Below are 21182 nucleotides of genomic sequence, written 5' to 3' on the forward strand. Positions count from 1 at the left end.
AAAATTCCGTCCTTATAACAAGTAATTCTATGGTCTACATTTGTTCAATTTATACCAGATTTTTGTTGCCTCCATTAGAAAATTTGCCATCAATCGTGTGATCTGCTCATTACAATCCTCCAATAAATGCACTAAAGTTATATCCATTACACAGTAATTCATTTCCATTAGTTTCTTTATCAATTTCTTTCTTGGTTTTTGATATAATGGGCAAAGAAAAACAATATGTTGCATCCACTTGAGATGTCAATTGGAGTGACGAGTCCAGAAGCACTCCCAAGCTGCGAATTGAGTCCTTCAGGGGGAGCGTGACCCCATTCAGGACAGGTGGACAAATTTCACTACCCGGACTCGGGGAACCTATCACCAGTACTTCCGTTTTCTCTGGATTCAGGCTGAGTTTGTTTTCCCTCATCCAGCCCATTACTGACTCCAAGCAGGCATTTAGAGGAGAGATGCCATCCCTAGTCACTGCATCAGTCGGAGACACAGAGAAGCAGATCCGGGTGTCATCAGCGTACTGATAACACCGCGCCCTGTGTCTCCAGATGATCTCGCCCAGCGGTTTCATGTAAATGTTAAATAGCATGGGGGACAGAATAGCTCCTTGAGGGACACCAGATGTGAGTTCCCTCTTATTGGAGCAAACGTCCCCCAGCTGCACCATCTGGAATCTGCCCAAGAGGTAAGAACGGAACCACTGGAGCGCAGTGCCCCCAATACCTAACTCCCTCAGGCGTTCCAGAAGGATACCATGGTCAATGGTATCGAAAGCCGCTGAGATATTCAAAAGCACTAACAGGGATGTGCTTCCCCTGTCCATGCCCAGACAGAGATCATCGATTAAGGCGACTATGGCAGTCTCAACTCCATAGCCCGCCCGGAAGCCAGTTTGAAATGGGTCCAGATAATCGGTTTCATCCAAGATCGCTTGGAGTTGGAAGGCAACTTGCTCTCTCGATCACCTTTCCCAAAAAAGGTAGCAGCGACACAGGCCGGTAGTTGTTATGTATCAGGGGGTCTAAGGAGGGCTTTTTTAGCAGAGGTTTAACAACTGCTAATTTCAGGCTAGATGGAAACCGCCCCTCGCTAAAAGATGTATTAATTATGCGGTGCAGCATAGAAGTTACCGCAGTTCCCCCCTGAGCTGCCAGCCATGAGGGGCAGGGATCGAGAGAGTATGTTGTCTTCCTAACGCTTCCAAGAATCTTGTCCACTTCCTCGGTACTCACAAACTCAAAGTGATCCAGTTTAACAGAGTCCATGGAAGCTCTGGACACCTCTTATAGGTTCTGAAGAAATACTGGCGTCGAGATCAGCCCTTATCTGAGAGATTTTATCCACGAAGAAGTTGTTAAATTCGTCACAGCAGGCTTTAGATGGCTCTAAGATGGGGTTCAGGGAGGGGGGCAGTTGTGGCTTTAGCAGCAGCTTTTCATGACAGCCGGCATGGCGTAATGGGTTGAGTGTTGGACTAGGACTCTTGAGACCAGGTTCAGCCATGGAAACGTACTGGGTGACCTTGGGCAAGTCACTCTCTCCCAGCCTCAGAGGATGGCAATGGCAAACCCCCTCTGAAGAAACTTGCCAAGAAAACCTCATGATATGCCTTTGGCCACCATACTTCAGAAATTCCTTGAAGGCACACAACAGCAACAGCTTTCCAACTATTCAAGTTTCTTATTGACAGCTGAGAAAATCAAGGCGATTTTCTCCTTTATGCTTGTTTGCTGGGAAAATTGCATAGTTGGGGACATATTTTTTCCTAGTCATAATTAGTCTCTGCCTGACTTGGCTTCAGTCCTGTATATGTTTATTCAAAATAACTGATGTTAAGTGCTTCATATATCTGAGATCAGTAAGCTTAGGACTGCAGCATCAGATAGCAAAGCGTAAGAAGTCTGTATGCACCCTCTGCATACATCCAAGATGGTATGGGTCCTCTGAGGTGTACCAGCTGGTGTCTAGTTGGCTTTGTGGCTATAGGGTTTATTGGAAGATGATTGAGGGAAAGGGGAAAGTTTTCTATTAATTTCTTTCCCATACTTCTTCCCCCTTGAAATTAGTTTCCGTGTTCTGTTTCTGAATTTCAGTTAGTTTGCGGTTATTTATGAAAAAAATTCAAACCAGAAGTCAAAATAAGTCAGACGCACCCAGCTGTGCTCATTAATTCTAAACAAATAACTGTGATACGACTTTTTAGGAGTCAAGTGATTCAAGTTACCTTGAAGTATACTGGTACTGCTATTATTTATTAAGGCCGTGATGTGCAGACCATTTTCTACCTGCCTGAAAATTGTGAGGTCCCTTCTAAGAGATGGCTATGCACTGAACAAATACAATACACGATACTGTGTGAAGTATCTGCGTAAATGAGCGCTGCCCTTCCTCACCTCTTTTGTTTGTCCTTCTCTGCAGATTTAATAAGATGTGGTGGAATACAGTTCTCAAGGCAGGGCAGATATAAATGTAATTTGGTGAGATAGAATGGTTATCTTTAATTTATGAAATCTAAAGATATAGCTGAGACCACAGGGCTAGAGCCAGAGAAAATGTCCAGCCGTTTTTTCCTCCTAGTATGTTAATATTTACACTTTCCGACTATTCATTTTCTGTTTTTCTAGTTAACAACAGGTTCAGCTATGTTTTGCTGTAAAATCAGGGTCATAATAGGCTTTAAGATTTCAGTTCTACATGACTCACTAAATAAAACCATATACTTTGTATATAATAAACCACAGTTTGTCTATGAATGTGTCCTGGATTTATTCACCTAAATTTTCTCTTGTACTTTTCGTTTTTGGAAAATCATATGTTGCTGTTAGATGTGAATTGACAAAATTGTTTGCTCAACTCTATAAACTGTTGTTTTAAATTATGATTTGTAAAGCAAATTGCCATTTTAGAGATAGTGGTAGGAAAATGGAGCATGTGAGGGTGGAAGGGAATTTATAGTGCTGTGTGTAGCCCTTGATACTTAAAGGATGGCTCTTCCTCTTGTTGTTGTGTGCCTTCAAGTCATTTTGACGGATGGCAGTCCTAATATGAATCTATTAAGGGTTTTTTTTTGGCAGGATTTTCTCACAGGGGATTTGCTTTTGCCTTCTGCTGAGGCTGAGGTCGTGTGACTAGCCAACGGCCACCCAGTGGATTTCCATGGCTGAGCAGGACTTCGAACCCTGGTCTCCAGATTTATACTCAAGCGCTAAGACCACTACACCATGCTGGCTCTCTAACAACACTCCACTTGTGGGATTTCCTTTCCTGGAGATTAGCTTGGAGCTGACTTTGAGACAAAGTTAAAAGAATCTTTTTCCGACAGGTCTTTGAGTAGGTAGCTGGGCATATAGAGCAATTTAGCTGGAATGTGGTGTATGTTGTATTTTGAAATCAGTAGTTTCTGTATATTTTTATTGTTATACTGATGTGGAGTATATTGTAACCAACTTTGAAACCATTTTGTGATGAAGCACAAGATACAGCTTGAATGCATAAATGAATGATCTCTGCAAAGTGAGATCACGGGGAAGGAGAAAATTAAAGAGAGTCAGATAGGTTTGCCCTGCTCCATGGCCATTATGCTGTAAGATCCTTAAATGGAGAGATTTGTAAGTTAGCTTTTAAGGTAATAGTGATTATGGCAAAAGTAGAACCTAGGGACAGAACCACCATACCTTGGAAAATACTTGCACCAAAATCTTTATTTGGTCAAGTAATGCATATATTGGGGTGAAGGGAGAAAACTGGAAGAAGAGACAACGTTTAGCTAGACTGTTTTTCCCTCTGCAGGAACTAGAGAACATGATTCAGTTGGAAAAAAGTGTTGAGGACAAATGCCTCCATTCTCTCCTCACCCGCTGATTCTTATGCGGGTCTTGGCTTTTGGAGACATCAGTATTGTTTTAAGATGTGAAAAATACATTACAGAACACATTAAAACTATCACCTCATTTCCCCTTTCAACAGTTAATGAGGGAAGAAAGGTCTTTTAAATAAAGAGGCATACCTGAAAGATGTAGGTGGGTTTTAATTTGCCCACCTGCTAGGAATATCTTAATCATCTTGCCCTTCTGATTTATCTTTGTGTATGACTATTTTAACATTAGTCTCGTAATGGAACATAAAATGTAATATAAATATGATGATTTAGTAATTTTTTTAAAAGTTAGGGCTTGATGAATATTAATTATTGAAAGAGATCTTTGACTCAGGATCTTTCTTGTACACGCATGACTCCATCTCTTTCTTTCAGAAACTGCCCTACCCTGTGTGATTAAATTGGTGATTCAGGATGTTGTGTTAAATCAACAATGGCTCATTCCTGGTAATTGTGAAGGTCGAGCTAACCTAAATTCATTTTTTTAAAAAAACGCAGAATTCCCAAAGCTTTCTGTCATCAAAATAGATTTTGTCAACTACTTAAATGACATTGTAGATGTAGACTTTGATGTCAATAGTTTCTTTCATTACATGGAAGAGCATACAAACAAACTTTCCACTAAATTCCTTGCATTTCAAAAGGAACTTGTCAACATTGTGTTGTTCTGTTGTGACAACAGAGAGTCAAGTCAGTTGGGAACTTTACTGCATAGTCCCTTAAATTAATTTTGTAAAAACTGTACTGCTCTTCAGCCAAGCATCCAGGGCAGGTTACAAAACAACAACAACCCAATAAAATATAACAAAACATTGTTTGAGCCAGTGAAGATATCTACCTGCTACCAGATATCTGCCTGCCACCAAAATTGTAACAATTTTGGAGCAAGTGTTCTGGGTAAGAAAAGTACTGGGAAGTGTTCTGGAAAACTGTTTCTGAGAAATAGGAAATACCATAGATGGAGACACTACTGAGAAAGCTTGCTATTTGATCGCACCCCATATTTCTAATGGAGTGGGCATCTGTAGAAGAACATCTTGTTATTTTAACAAAAAGGAACCAACTTTTTAAAACTGAAAGTGTTTACATGTGTACTGTGAAAATGTCTGAAACAGAAATAATGTTAATTTAGCATCCCTCTGCATTTAGTGGGGCTTACTTCCAGGAAAAACTGCATGAGGTTGTGGCCACAAGGGAAATCAGTAGAAAGAAAATACAATTAAAATAGTGGATCAATTTAAATGTATTGAATAAGCCAGTACATTTTGAGTAATGTGTTTTACAAAAGTGTTGTTGCTTTTTTAATGTCATTGTTCAATAATAGATAATGAAAAGGGGAGAAAGACTTTATCTCCAATTTAATTATTTTAATGTCATTAGCCTTTTTAAACAATATGCTATTTGTTTTTATATTCCATCCAGGAAAATTATGAAAGAATGAAAGCATTAGTAACAGAACTCCAACAGAAATCTGAAAAAATCAGGTTAGGTATGTGTTGCCTTGCAATTTCTCTTATTAGAGCATTTTGTAATTTTTCTTGATTTTGTGTATTGTGCAAAATGAGTTTACAAGTGAAACAGACTTAGCAGTAGAACTAATAGTACTAATTTACATAAGTTTAACATCATTGTTCACTTAACACAGTGTAAATGGAAGAAGTGTTCTGTCGTTTGTCCAGAGACCTTACACACACCTAGAAGAATTATAACATTAGCTGAACTTGTGTTGGATACAACAAACAACTAAAAATCATAGGAGGTAATGGAAGAGATATCACTGTAGAATGGTGACTGTATAATCATGCCAGGGTAGTTTTTATGGATTATGTATGTTTTTATGATGTATGTGTGTCATGCCTGTTAACTTTTGTATATGTTTGTTATTTTATACTATTTTAGAAGATTTTAACTGTTTTAAATTTTATTGTAGTTTAAAAAAAAATGTTTTTATCCGTGAGCCACCTTGGGTCCCTTCTGGGAGAAAGGTGGCATACAAATCAAATAAATAAATAAATAAATAAATAGCTGGAAACATCCTGCAGGTAAGTCCATGGAGTTTAATGCAGGCAGATAAGAAAGTTAGGGAAGGATGAATGATCAGTGTTGCCAATTTCGCGACTTTCCCACGAAAACGGGGACTTTTCAGAGCTTTTCGTGTGATTTTCGCGCCTGGCTCTTTTTCAGTGCCTTTTCCGTGCCTTTGGCAGACTGCTGCAGAGCAACCAACCCTCCGGAGTGTAACAGTTTTCAGCCAAGAGGGCTGGAGAAAAAACTCTCTCTTTCTCTCTCTCTCTCTCTCTCTCTCTCTATTGACTCCCTCCGAGAGCCAGGACAGAGCAAGCCCAACCAACCCCAACTGTTTGGAGGAATAGTTCAGCCAATCAGAGAGAGGACAGTGATTGCCCCCCCCCCCCTCTCAGGCATTCTCAGGCTCCAGGGGCAAAGCTAAGTAGCTGCAGTGCTGGAAAGAGGCAGGGAGTGAGGGATCTTGGCTGGCTTCCCAATTGCCTTGCATTTCCAAGTAAGACATAAGTTTTAAGGCACACAAAGGCAATACTTGATCATGGTATCATGGCTTGATGTTGTGGACTTCTGTGTGTGCCTGAGAGTGACATTTGGATTTCTGAATTCCTGAGCTTGGGCAGAGTGCCCCAAGCCTACCTCTCAGGGTCGTTGTTGTACTGTCAGGACCATTTGGATTGTGTGATGTGAATGTGATGTCCCTGAGAGTGTGTGTGTGTGTTAGTGATTAAATATGCCTCTGAACATGGGCAGAGCACCTGGTAAGTTGGCATCCCTGCCCTGTCTTCCAAGAATTTTGTTTTGTGGCCATTGCCATCCATACTGCAGAAATAATCCAGTTTGGCACTGCTTCTAACTGCAAGGCTCCCTGCAATTCTGGGATTCTGGGCACAACAAACCACCAAGCCCAGAATTTCATGCATGGAGCCCTGGCTGTTGGTAAAAGCAGAGTCTCAACATGTCACAACAAACTACAATTCCCAGGATTCCCTGGTTTGACAAGGGAATTACCTCCACGCTTCCAGATCACAGCCCCAGAGAATGAGTCTACACAGGATATCAGTGTTGCCAGTTTAAGTCCACTTCTTCAGCTGCATTTGGATTTAATAATAATAATGGTGATGATGATAGAGAGATCTTGTAGCACCTTTGAGTTTCACTGAAAAAAAGTTGGCAGCATGAGCTTTCTTAGACTTAAGCATATTTCCTCAGATGCATGGGAATTGTAGTTCATTGTGGCACCAGAGCTCTTTCTCACAAAACTGCAATTCCCAGGGTTCCCTAGCACTGAGCCAGGGCAGTTAAAGCGGTCTCAAACTGGATTATTTCTGCAGTATGGATTGGACCTTGAGCATTTTTAATAACGAAGGTCCAAATCACTGCAGAAATAATCCAGTTTGTGACTGCTTTAACTCTCCTGGCTCAGTGCTAGGGAATCCTGGGAATTGTAGTTCATTGTGGCACCAGAGTTCTTTCTCACAAAACTACAATTCCCAGGGTTCCCTAGCACTGAGCCAGGGCAGTTAAAGCAGTCTCAAACTAGATTACTTCTGCAGTGTGTCTTGGACCCAACTCAAGATGCATCTTTACTCACGTTTTAACTGCCATGGCCCAGTGCTATTAAATCCTGGGAACTGTAATTTGTTGTCACAGCAGAGTTTGCTGAGAGAGAGGGTTAAATGTCTCACAAAACTACAATTCCCAGGGTTCCCTAGCACTGAGCCAGGGCAGTTAAAGCCGTCTCAAACTAGATTACTTCTGCAGTGTGTCTTGGACCCAACTCAAGCTGCATCTTCACTCCAGACTCCAGAGACAATCCAGTTTCGTACTGTTTTTACTGCCATGGCCCAGTGCTATGAAATCCTGGGAATTGTAGTTTGCTGTCACACCAGAGTTTGCTGAGAGAGAAGGTTAAATGTCTCTGAAAACTAGAATTCCCAGGATTCTCTAGCACTGAGCCATGGCAATTAAAAGGGTGTCAAACTGGATTTATTTCTGCAGTGCGGTTGCAGCCGAACACGTTTCTATTTGGCACAAAGCTTCCTGAACCCCCTTCATGTCAAAATAAACATCTTAAAAGGACTGAAAGATTCTGTGTTTGGTTCAATGGTGATTTTGAGGGTTGAAATAAGTTACAATTATTTTTATTCAATTATGTTTACATTTATTTGCAAAACATCCGCCATTTTAACATTATGGGAATTTTCCGGGAATTGTGGCTGAATATTCCGTGTGATCTGGGGGGATTCAGCGGGTTTTGGACAAACATTTTCGGGAATTATCTCCGAGGCTTGTTGGCAACACTGTGAATGATTTGCTTTGTCCTTCTTTCAATTTTCTGTCCTGGCTGTGGTTGAAGGAAAGGGTTTTGATTAAGTTGTCCCTGTCACCATGCCAGAAGTTCACCAAGCTCACAGGGCCCAAGAGAAGAGCATTGGGAGGGCGCCAGACCATCTCCCCTCTCCCTTGCTGCCACTCCAGAGGTCTACCAGGCCCATTAGGCCCAGGAGAAGAATGCTGTAGGGGGAGGTGCTGGATCATCTCTGCCCCCAACCGCACCAGAAGTCCACCACCAGGCCCAGAAGGCATTTGGAGGAGGGTGCTGGACCATCTCTGCCCCACACACATTGCTGTTGCAGAGTACACCATGGGTGGCATCCTGTCCCCACCTCTGCCACCAACAGGATATAAGACACGAGAGAAGCAGGCAACCAAGAGGATAGACCAGAGGGAGAGAAATTTGGAAAGGAAGGGAGGAAGAGGGCAGCAATGAAGGAGACATGAGGATTGGGAAGAAAAAAGGTAAAAGTGGATCTGGAGCGGATCCAAAGGGGGATGGAAGAAAGCTACTGGGAAACAGCAGTAGTGGTGGCTGACCCTGCTGGAGTATCTTTTAGAGACTACAGCAGTGACACCCTAGCTAACGTGTGTTAGTTACAAAGAGATGTCAAGGGGAACCTCCTTGTGATAATTTTTCATCAAGAAAATTCCAGGATGTGACAATCTAAAACAGAACAAGAGACAGGGCAGGAACAAGAGACAGGAAAAGGACACAAACAGAGAACTAAAATGGCAGAACAGAAGGCAAGCACAAATAAGATTGTGGACAAGTGCACAACAGAAGAAAATAAAATGGGAAGCCACACAGCACATACGTTTAAAAATGAAAAGAAGGTCTGGAGCTGTGCCATACATATTATAGGTACATGGAATGTGAAAGACATGAACCAAGGGAGGCTAGACATAGTAAAAATGGAAATGGAACATATAAATATAGCAATACTAGGAGTGAGTGAGCTAAAATGGACAGGAATGGGACATTTTGAGTCAGATAACTACACAGTGTTCTACTCAGAAAATGAATAAAGGAGGAATGGAATAGCAAAATCTGTCAAAGAATATAACATAATCAGACCGAATCATGTCAATAAGGCTTAAGGGAAAGCTAATAAACACCACCATAATCCAAGAATGCACACCTACTACAGAGGCAGTGGAAGAAGAAATTGAGAATTTCTATGACAGATTTCAGGAAGAAATTGACAACATGCCATAATAAGACTGCTTAGTAATCATAGGTGACTGGAATGCCAAAGTAGGATGCAGAGCAGAATCAAAGACAGTATGGAGTTTGGTCTCGCTTCAAGAAGCAAAGTGGCTGTGTAGGAACAGGGCTGTGGCAACGACACACTGCAGCCGCAATCTGGCCTTTCCATGGCATGAAAAGGAGCTGCAAAAAGCGGCTCCTTTTTGCACCCTGGAAAGGCCATAGCTTTAAGGCACTCCTTTGGCACTGTGTTGTGTGAATTCAGCACCAGTGGAGCGCCTTGACGATGTGTGCCATGTGGAGTGGCATGCGGTGTCACGCCACCATGGATGTGTAGTCAGAGCATGCGACCCCAGGATGGTGTGCACAGCCCAAAGTAGGAGAAGTGGCTGATAGTTTTGTGAGACCAAAAATCTAAAGATTTTAAAAATATTTTCAAACTGTGGATGGTTGAATCCATGGACAAAGAGTTTGTGGATATGGAGGACTGACTGTATAAAAATGTGGAAGGTTGAATGACACCTTGGAAGAAGAAATTTATGAAGATGAACCCCAAATTTTGGAAAGTAAAGTGAAAGCTGTACACAAAGCAATTGAACAAATCACCAGGAACAAATGACATCCCAATAAAATCCACAGGGATGGATTCAAGCTTAGTTCTAACTAAAATCTGCCAAAAAATATGAAAAACAAAGCAGTGGTCCACAAACTGAAAGTGATCAATATATATTACCATCCATAAAAAAGGATACACAAAAAATTGCAGTAATTACAGAACCATTGCACTGATTTCCCATGCAATCAAAGTCAGCTCAAAATTCTGCAGCAAATTCTACCATATTTGGCACAAGAAATCCCTGAAGTGCAACCTATATTCAGAAGCACTAGGGATCACATTGCAAACATACATTGGATAATGGAATGCACCAGGGAATTACAGAAGAAAATCTGCATGTGCTTTATTGATTACATCAAAGCTTTTGACTGCACAGATCATGAAAAGCTATGACTTGTGCTTAGAGGAATGGGAGTACCACAATATCTAATTGTCATGATATGTACCGTGTATTCAGGACAAGAGACAGCCATCAGAACAGAACATGGAGAAACAGAATAGTTCCCAGTCAGTATTCTGCCTTGCCTGACCCTTTTCCTATCACTCTTTCTATTCAACTTGTAAGCCGAAAGTATTGTACACAAAGCAGTCTTAGACTCAGAGGCAGGAGGAGCAAAGATTGGAGGCAGGAACATTAACGACTTAAGCTACGGAGATGACACAGTACTACTAGCAGAAACAAACAGAAACCTGAAACAATTATATTAATAGATATTTAAATTTTAATTGTATTATGTTTAATTCTGTTTTAAGGGCTGGTTCTGAGATATAATATTGAATGTGGATATTTTAAAGTGTTGTGAACCGCTTTGATTGTCTCGGCACGGAAAAGCGGGATAAAAATAAAAGTTTTATTTGTTTATTATTTATTACTGAAGAAGGTTATGGAGAAAAGTGTCAAGGTTGGATTAATGCTGAACATAAAAACAATAACAAAAAAAAGAATGACCATTGAAGATCTACAACAGGCAACAAGAACATTGAAATAGTCAAAGAGTTCCCATACCTTGGTTCAAATATTGATCAGAATGGAAACTGCAGTCAAGAAATCAGAAGAAGTCTAGGATTAGGAAGGGCAGCTATGAAAGAACTAGACAAATATCATAAAGTGTAAAGACGTAACTCTGAACACTAAAGTGAGGATAATCAAAGTCATTGTATTCCCTATTATTATGCACAGATGTGAGAGTTGGATAGTTAAAAGCTGATAGAAAGAAAATCAATTCATTTGAGATGTGCTGGAAAAGAGTGCTGAGGATGGCCAGGAAAACAAGCAAATGGGTTTTAGAACAGATCAAACCTGAACCATCCCTGGAAGCCAAGATGTCTAAATTGAGCTCGTCATACTTTGGCCACATCATGAGAAAGCATGATTTATTAGAAAAGGCAATGATGCTAGGAAAGACAGTAGAAAGAGAGGAAGACTACATAGCAATAACAAGTACATTTCTATACCGCTTATCAGTGCACATAAGCATCCCCTAAGCGGTTTACAATGTGTAAGTTAATTGCCCCCAACAAGCTGGGTACTCATTTTAGTGATCTCAGAAGGTTGCCAGGCGGAGTCTACCCTGAGTCCCTGGTTGGTATTGAACTCACAACCTTGTGGTTTATGAGTGAGAAGCTGGAGTACAAGCATTTAACCACTGCGCCACCAGGGCTCTTGAGATAATAATAATAATAATAAAAGCTTTATTTTTAGCCCGCCTTTCCTGGGATCAAGGTGGGTCACAACAACCAAAAACGTGATACAATCAATATACAAAAAATTAAAATACAAAAAATATAAAATCTCACAATATCTTACAACAGTTAAAATCCAGTTAAAATTTTTTTTCCAACTAGCACAAGATTACAAGAACAATGAGGAGAAAGAAGGGGGCAACATGGAATGTTAGGGGTAAGCCTGCTGGAACAAAAAAGTTTTAAGCCCCTTTTTGAAGTGTTCCAGGGAGGTGGCAGAGTGGAGCTCGTTCGGAAGCAAGTTCCAGAGGATGGGGCCCGAGATAGAAAAGGCCCTCCGAGTGGTGGTAGAATATCTTGCCTCTGGGACACGTAACAATTGCTTCCCAGCAGATCTGAGTGTGCGGGGCGGAATGTATGGGGAGAGGCGGTCCTCCAAGTACCCTGGGCCCAAGCCATATAGGGCTTTATAGGTAATAACCAACACCTTGTATTGTGCCCGGAAGCGAATAGGCAGCCAATGGAGATCTTTCAGAATTGGTGTTATGTGACTGGTCCTGGAAGAGCCAGTGACCAGTCTCGCTGCCATGTTTTGAACCAACTGAAGCTTCCGAGTATGGTACAAGGGTTGCCCCATGTAGAGCGCGTTACAGAAATCCAAACGAGAGGTTACCAGAGCATGTACTACCGTTTCAAGGTCCCCCCGGCCCAGGTAGGGTCGCAGCTGGCGTATCAGCCTAAGCTGATAACAAGTGCTCCTGACCGTCGCATCCACCTGGGATGTAAGATGGAGCGACGAGTCCAGAAGCACCCCCAGACTGCGAGCACCTGAACGGACAGGTGGACAGACAACCATTCCCAGGCCAGGAGAACCTATCACAAGCACTTCCGTTTTCTCTGGATTCAAACTGAGTCTGTTTTCCCTCATCCAGCCCATTACCGACTCCAGACAGGCATCCAGAGGAGAGATGCCATCCCTGGTCACTGCAGCAGCCGGAGGCACAGAGAAGACTATCTGGGTGTCATCAGCGTACTGATAACACCGCGCCCCGTGTCTCTGGATGATCTCACCCAGCGGTTTCATGTAAATGTTGAATAGCATGGGGGACAGAATGGCTCCCTGAGGGACACCAGATGTAAGTGCCCTCCTATCAGAGCACACGTCCCCCAGCTGGTTAGACTTGATTAGAGAGGACATGGCCTTGGGCTTGGAGGACATGAGCAGAGCAGTGAAGTACAGTGGGTCTTGGAGACATCTTATACGTAGGGTTGTCATGAGTTAAGGTGGACATGAAGGCAATTAGCAACAACAACAAATGTTTACCATTGCATCTACTTTTATTTTGAATTAATGCATACCAATTTAGACTTGGAATCCACAGTCTAAGTGGTTTCCAAGACCTGCCTCAAACAGAAAATTTCCAGCTTCTGGAAGTTAGTCTTGGTCACTGCGATACAACTGCTACAGAAGAATGATTTCACATGATCGGTGTTCCATTTGTCTCCAGTAATACATACAGTTTTTTAGTGCAGACCAGAAAGTGACTTATTCACACAATATACTGGCTCTTTCTACCCTTCCATATTTTTGTATTCTTGATCCTTCCTTTTCTAGATGTGGATTCCATTCCCCTCCCATCACTGTTCTGTACTGTTGTTCTGTACCATTAGATAAACAGGGATGATTTCTTTCTTTAAGATTATTTTCTGCTCTCCAAATCACAAGGTTACACAAGTTTGCTTTGTTGATATTTCTTTCTTGTACATGAGTGGTGTGGTTTTGTTGACATGGGAAATTGTTGACAATTGATATCAGAAGGGATGATGGTGATGATAGAACGAACAAAAGATGAAAAAAAAATAGGTTATCCTATCTGTGTTGTTACTGTTATTGCTAAGGGATGGATGTGTTTTGGTCAATTGCTTGCACAAGTAAGAATAATAAAATATTATACCTGTAGTAATCCAAAATATTATGTGACAGGTGGTGGAGAGAAATCCCGAAATCTTCACACATCAAGAGGAAAATTGTTACCTAGAGAAAGAATTGACAGACTTATAGATCCTGGGTGGGTACTGTACTTGCTCTTTCATTGTTAATATTTTAACATATAACACATGGGATGCTATATAATTTCAGATTATATAAAGTGGCTATGATTTCCAAAGAGGAATCTGGTTTAAAATGACCATGTATTATTGTTGTTACTTTTAGCAACCTTGATTGTGCCCTAGTTAGAGTTGAAAGATGTGATAATCTCCCCTTCATTAAAATGCAGGTTTACAAAACTATCAAACCTTAAAGTTCTCCATCTGTAATAGATCTATTCTGCTCTGGTCAGGCCCCACCTGGAATACTGTGTCCAGTCCTCAGCACCACAATTTAAAAAGGCTGTTGAAAAACTGGAGCATGTCCAAAGGAGGGCGACTAAAATGGTAAAGGGTCTGGAAACCATGCTGTATGAGGAACGACTTAGGGAGCTGGTGATGTTTAGCTTGGAGAAGAGAAGGTTAAGAGGTGATATGATAGCCCTGTTTAAATACTTGAAAGGATGTCATATTGAGGAGGGAGCAAGCTTGTTTTCTGCTGCTCCAGAGACTAGGACCCAGAACAATAGATGCAAACTCCAGAAAAAGAGATTCCACCTCAACATTAGGAGGAACTTCCTGGCAGAAAAAGCTTTTCAACAGAGGAACACTCTTCCTCTGAGTGTAGTGGAGTCTCCTTCCTTAGAGGTCTTTAAACAGAGGCTGGATGGACATCTGTCAGGGATGCTTTGATTTAGATTTCCTGCATGGCAGGGGGTTGGACTGCATGGCCCTTGCGGTCTCTTCCAACTCTATGATTCATTGATCAGCATCAGATTGCTTCACGTGACTAACTTCCCTGACATCTTATCTTTTTTTCTTCTCCTCAGGTCTCCATTTCTGGAATTTTCCCAGTTTGCTGGTTACCAGCTGTATGGTCAAGAAGAGGTACCAGCAGGAGGCATCATTACAGGCATTGGGAGGGTATCAGGGTGAGAACTGCTGCTGTACTGTCTGTAGTATTGCTTTCGGTTCTGATGCTTTTTCTGAATATTGGAAAACAATCCCAAGAGACTAGAATTAATAGATTTCTTAGCTTGGTGTCCCTGCTCTGTCTGCTTGTTCATCTCTGTGATCAAATGTTATAGTTTGTCTTGCTTTATCAACTGAGTATCATTTCCATTTCAGGGTCATTTCAGGGTCAGGCAATTCAAAGAAGTCATTCAGTAGTATTAGTGAAAGCATCTTTTGCCTCATTCTTTCTTGTTGGATAGTGAAATAATGGTTTAATCAGTATACATTCTATGGTACCCAGGAATTGCTGAGCAAAGAATTCTGCTGCTATTAAAGTAAGAGTGGTGTAGTATAATAATGCTGTGATGCCTCTTGCTTAACAGAGAATCAAAATTGTAATAAATGACAAATATTATAGACTAAAGCAGTGGGTCCCCAAACTGTGCTCTTTGAGATTTTAGACTTCAGCCAAGGCTTCTGGGAGCTGAAGTCCAAAATCTCTTAAAGGGCACAGTTTGGGAACCACTGGACTAAAGGATGGGGTTAAGGCAAATTGTTATTAGTGCCAGATAGCATTTAGGATGCTGGGCTCATGTTTGTTTCTATTGTTTCAATGGCTAGAGATGCTTTTTACCATCTCCAAATACACAAAAGATTATAGATGTGTTGGCTTCCAGATGTTGGATTACATCTCCCATCATCCCTAACCTTTGGCTATGTTGACTAGAATTGTTAGGAGTTGCCACATGCTTTTCAACTTCATTTGTTGTTTTTGTTGTTAACTGCCCTTGAGTCGACCCAGACCCATGTGGACTCTGTAGATGAGACATCTCCAGGCCCTGTTGTCATTCACTGCTCTGCTTAAATCCTGTAGATTCATGCCTGTGATCTCCCTAATTGAATCTAGCCATCTGGCATGTGGTCTTCTGCTGCCCTCTACCTTTCCTAGCATTATTGTCTTTTTGAGTGAGTCATGCCTTCTCATGATATGGCCAAAGTATGACAACTTCAGTTTCGTCAACTTGGCTTCCATGGAGAGTTCTTGTTTAATCTGTTCTACGACTTATTTGTTTATCTTTTTGGCTGTCCCCAGTATCCTCAGCACCCTTCTCCAGCACCAAATCTCAAATTTATTTCTTTTTCTTATCTGCTTTTTTTTACTGACCAGCTCTCACATCTGTACATGGTGATGGAGAATACTATGGTTTGGACAGTTCTGGCTTTGGTGCTGAGTGGTATGTCTTTGTTCTTTAGGATCTTATCTTTGCACTTTCATCTTTCACCTTTCTTAGTAATTGTTCCAAATCTGTAATGTTTTCCACTAGTAATATGGTGTTGTCCACATGTCTAAGATTCTTGAAGTTCCTTCCTCCTATCTTCACTCCTCCTCCTTTTGGGTCTAATCCTGCTTACTTTATTATATTTTCTGCATTCAGGTTGAACAAATAGAGTGATAGAATGCAGCCTTTCCTGACCCTTTTGTCAATTGGGAATCAATATGTTTTTCCAAATTCTGGTCTAACAGTAGCCTCTTGTCCTAAGTACAGATTTCTCATCATGGCTATCAGATGTAGTGGCACTTTAGAATCATCCATAACTTTTCATGATCTTTGTAGTCAAATACTTATATAAAGCACATGCTTCATATAGTCATTTTCTCCCTCAGAAAAGCGTATTTCCATTTTTGAGGACTAAACTAATGTAGCAAAGACTGTTCTTCAAGTTTCTGGCTTTCTTCTTCTCCCAAAGTCTTTAATGTGCTGTTGACATTAGTGGATTGAAGATTAGAGCCTTCACAATATTCTTCTTTGGATGGTGCAACAGATATTGAATGTAGCTTTGTCAAGACCTGTTTAATAATAACAAATGTTTGTGTAACAACCTCTTTTATAGGATTGAGTTAATGGAAAGTTTTGTCAGATTTACTTGGAGCTGCAAATCCAAACATGCTGAATTGGATTAAAGTTCCATTGATTTCAAAGTTAACTTTAGTAATTCTTTTAGTCAATTGTGAAATGTTGAGTTATTGTGAATTATTTTTATTTCAGAATAGAGTGTTTGATTATTGCCAATGATGCAACTGTCAAAGGTGGAACATACTATCCAATCACTGTAAAGAAGCATCTGCGTGCTCAAGAAATTGCAATGCAAAATTATCTCCCTTGTCTTTACTTAGGTAAGTCCTGTTCCAAATGTAATTGTTCATTCATGACCTAGGATTTGAAGCAGGCACTGTTTTTACTAGTAGCTTGATTAATAAGCTACATTGTTTTTTATTCAGTGACTTAATCCAGATATCTCACCAAATGATGGTTAAAGGAAGCCCAACTGGTTGGCTTGATGTCTGAATTGAGAAAATGTGGCTTACAGTCAGCTAGCTAACTCCAAAAGGAAACGTGGTTTGAAGGAGGTTTGCAGACCCAGTTATAGTTTGGAATGATGTCTGAATTGTTTATCAGTTCATATATGTCAGTCACTTCATCTTCAGAGGATGCTGCATCAAAGAGGGGATTGAATTTTTAAAGAAGGGTACTGCAGATGAAAAATAAAATCAGATTAGTTATTCTAAATTATATTCTGTACATTTTAGAACTTGGTGGGAAACCTGTGGTCCTCCAGGTGTTGGACTACAGCTTCCATTACTCCTGGCTTGTCTGACAATTTTTGAAGAGTACCAAGGTCTCAACTAATGGTTTAGGATTTCAGATAGTGTTTTGAGTTGCATATATGGTTTGTGCAAATTGGTTTGCTGTTGGAGCTGAAATTAGGGTCTGGAACCCTGAACCTCCAGGTGCCGCACTTGCGTTGTGGACGTGTCACAGATGACATCCTCTCTGAGTTCTTTTTTTTAGCAGGTTCTTTTTGGAGCAGAGGGAGCTCGTGTGGTTGTTTGCTACAGGCTCCCTCCGGAGGGAAAATGGGCGGCTCCAGACTGCCTCTTTGGGGAGGTCTGTCAAGCCCTTAGAATACCTAAACTGATCCAGTCTATCTTTGTGGGTTTTTTTTTAATGGTTAAATATGTTAAAATACAGAAAATGGATTTTTGCATATAATACACATTGTGCAGGAAAGAATAGTGAAAATGATTGCATCATATAGCAAACTTTGTATTAGCAAGTTTTGTTATTTCATTATTTACTAGAAAAATAGCTGACAAATCTTGTTGACAGATGAAAGGGAGTGTACCTAAAGTAGTGCATGACTACAGTAGAAACTCCAGGTTTCCTCTTGCTCAAGTTGGGATCTGTTACAGTATTTCCTTCATTTATAAGAATAATGGTGGAACTGACTTGGATGAAGCACTCTGAATAAAAGGAGCATGATGCTTCATCCAGTCAATTGTCTTTTGAAGGCTCTTGATTGTATTACAGCAGCAACCATAGCAGATTATGTGCTTTGGGCAAGGGAAGAGAGCAATACCCCACTCTGCCAGTCTGAGCTGCCTCATTGTCTTCCTCAAAGGGAATGACGTTATGTTGAGATAATATGTTATTTATAAATCTTTACTCTTTATTTTAATTTAGTTGACTCTGGAGGTGCAAATTTGCCTCGTCAGGCAGAAGTGTTTCCAGACCGTGATCATTTTGGAAGGATTTTCTATAACCAAGCAGTCATGTCCTCACGAAGAATTCCACAGGTAATTTTATTTAGGAATAAAAGCAGAAATAAAATGAAATTTAGACTGCAGACAAGTATATGTGGAGTGCTCATGCCTCTTGGAACTGAATACTAATTGTAAGACAAACATGCACACAAATAATCTTCTTTAAGGTGAGACAATTATGATTCCTAATGATTTCTAAAGAAAATAGCTACTTAAGCATACCTGTTTTTGATTTCTCTGAATGTTTCCCTTAAAAATGATTGTTTATGACAACTTCCACTCTGCTTGTGGGTGAGCTTCTTTTTCACTTCCAGTCCTTGACTAGGGTGTGATGATTTAAAGTTATATCTTGATTACAGTGTCTGCCATATATTGCTGGACTGCAGGTCCTACTATCCCTCAAAATTGCCTGTGCTGAGCTGAAGGGCTTCACATTATCCATCCCCCTACGTTAGAAGGAGCTGTGTTTAATCCCCAGGAAAACTAGTTGAAATTAGTAGCATTGTTAAAGATTTGATTGGATGCCTCCAAGCACAAATGTTCAATATAGGAGAATACACTAATGCTAGAACTGCAAAATCATCAAGCAAGTATTTTTCCTTTTATAAATTTTTGTTATTGTGTGCCTTCAGGTCATTTCCAGCTTAGTCATTTCCCAATGGGTTTCCATGACTGAGGGGGAATTTGTACTCTGGTTTCTAGGCTACTACATTGTGCTGGCTCCATAAAGGAAATAGCAGTGTAGAGGGAAAACCATGCTGACCTTAGTTGACGTTATGCTAGGAAGGAGCATGACAACAAGATGTCATTTGGTGTCTCTTGACGTACATGCCTTCTCCTACCCCCCCATCACTACTTAGCTTAGAGTGTGCACTAAGGTACCTGAAAAAAGGAGTTGGTGTGATTTTTTTTCTTCAGCAAAATGACCAGAGCATTCTCATAAATTTTGCACTGGAATTAAAAAGGGTACTTGCCTATGATATCAATCATGATCACGATCATCATCTATTTATAACACCCTTTCACCAAAGGGTGAAACATCAAAGTATAAAATCAAAGAGGAGGATAATAAAACATAACACCATAAATATATATGAACTGAAATCCCCAACACCCCACCAGCCACTTATCCATCTCAGCATCCTAAGGCATAACTCAACAATTTAATCTGGTGAATCAAAGAGAAAGGTCTTCAACCCCTTATGAAAACAGGTGAGATCCTCCTCCAGTTGAAGATCATTCCACAGATGCAGAGACAGATAGTGAAGGCTTGCAGCCTTGACAGAGCTGTGTGCATTGGTGGAACAGACAATAATCTTTTGACTGCAGATCTTAGATGCCTAGATGCTACATACCATGCTGGCTGAGTTGCCAGGTATTGGAGGAGCCTGAAATACCAGAACCAGAAGTTTGGAACGGGCTTTGGCCCATACTGGTAGCTTGTGAAAGGATCTATCGGAGAAGAGTGAATATTTAGGGAGGTTTAAAACAATGTGTTCTGGATCAAATCCAGAAGACAAACCTTCCAGTAGGCTATTACAGTAATCTAAGCATGATTTAACCAACTACATAGGTGGGCAATCTCAGTGGTCAAAAACGTATGACTCCTACAGATGAAAATTACACTTTTTGTTACTTTGATAAAGGGGCACAGACAAACAATAATCCAGCAAGGCTCCGAGGTTTCTGGCAACTGAGACGGGATTTAGTTACTGGCTCTGTCCCTTTCTCTGTTATTCAAACAGATTGCCTTAACTTAAAAAAAACAACACTAAATCAAAATACTGTTTGTAGGTTTTTATCTAAAAAAAAGTTTGTTTTCTGTCTTGTGTGTTTTATTTTTTTTTTAAATTGTAAAACTGCTCTTTGTAGAAGTGTAGGCTGGAAAGGAACAGACATGTCTAACCACATGATGGCAAGCATGTTTCTAGAGTTTAATGATTCCTAGCTTTCAAGACATCTGTAGTCATCCCTTTTTAAAAATATGTTAAATAGCAATTGGAGTTCCCTGCTTTTTCCTACCTCCACCCCCAAATTTGTATTGGCCATATGGGAACCTAATGAAAGGATAATTTTTCCCACAAGGCATGATGGATTTGTATAAATTGGTGAGCAAATAGATGTTTCTCAATGGTTGACATTAAAACATGGGGGGAGGAGTTATTTTTGCTTTTTCCAAATGAAGTATTCTGAGCCATAAAATGTCTTAATGACATGACTATTTGCCTGTGGCATTTTGTACTGTATCTTTAGTAGGCATAATGGACATAATGGAGGCCTATTCAGTTAATGATGAAGCCTAATTTACTCTGTCTTTCACAGAGCACATTTGCTTTTAATAAAAACCCATTGAGACAGCAGGGTTGAAGGTTATAATCCTATTATTTTTCTTCATTGTTTTTTCAAGCTCTTTCCATACTTTTTCAGTACTTGTATGGCAAGAATGTTCCTCTTTCCACTTGCTGTTTACTGCTCTGACTGCTTCAGTTGAGAAAATATTTTTCTCTCTTAGTACAGGTTTTATAGCAAAAACAATATGCTTCTGTGAAGACTTAATTATTTAAAAATAAAATGTCATGTTTCATTAAAGCAACGCTTCAGCGAAACTCTTCAATTAAAATATTATTGTGTATGAAGCATAAGAAATAACACCCCATTATTCTTGAAAGAAGTTACAGCAGGAGTGGGAATCTGCAGCCTTCAATACAATAGTTTATTCTGGACTGGTGTTATATGGTCTCTGAAATGTTCACCTGACACCAGTCTGGCTGTAAGTTCTGAACACTTTTCA

General features: G+C 40.4%; 1 protein-coding gene across 2 annotated transcripts in view; it reads left to right on the plus strand.

Annotated features, from left to right (window-relative positions):
- MCCC2 (methylcrotonyl-CoA carboxylase subunit 2) overlaps nucleotides 1-21182 on the plus strand; it is a 52458-nt gene that overhangs the window by 2754 nt on the left and 28522 nt on the right. For both annotated transcript variants that reach the window (XM_089494003.1, XM_089493995.1), the window contains exons 2-6: nucleotides 5300-5366; nucleotides 13730-13814; nucleotides 14664-14765; nucleotides 16836-16963; nucleotides 18312-18424. In XM_089494003.1, the coding sequence (XP_089350129.1) occupies nucleotides 5300-5366; nucleotides 13730-13814; nucleotides 14664-14765; nucleotides 16836-16963; nucleotides 18312-18424 (495 nt within the window). The remainder of the gene's footprint in view (nucleotides 1-5299; nucleotides 5367-13729; nucleotides 13815-14663; nucleotides 14766-16835; nucleotides 16964-18311; nucleotides 18425-21182) is intronic.

Source organism: Sceloporus occidentalis, unplaced genomic scaffold, assembly GCF_023333645.1.
Source record: "Sceloporus occidentalis isolate IW3139 unplaced genomic scaffold, rSceOcc1.0.p SCAF_1, whole genome shotgun sequence".
Lineage (NCBI taxonomy): Eukaryota > Metazoa > Chordata > Lepidosauria > Squamata > Phrynosomatidae > Sceloporus > Sceloporus occidentalis.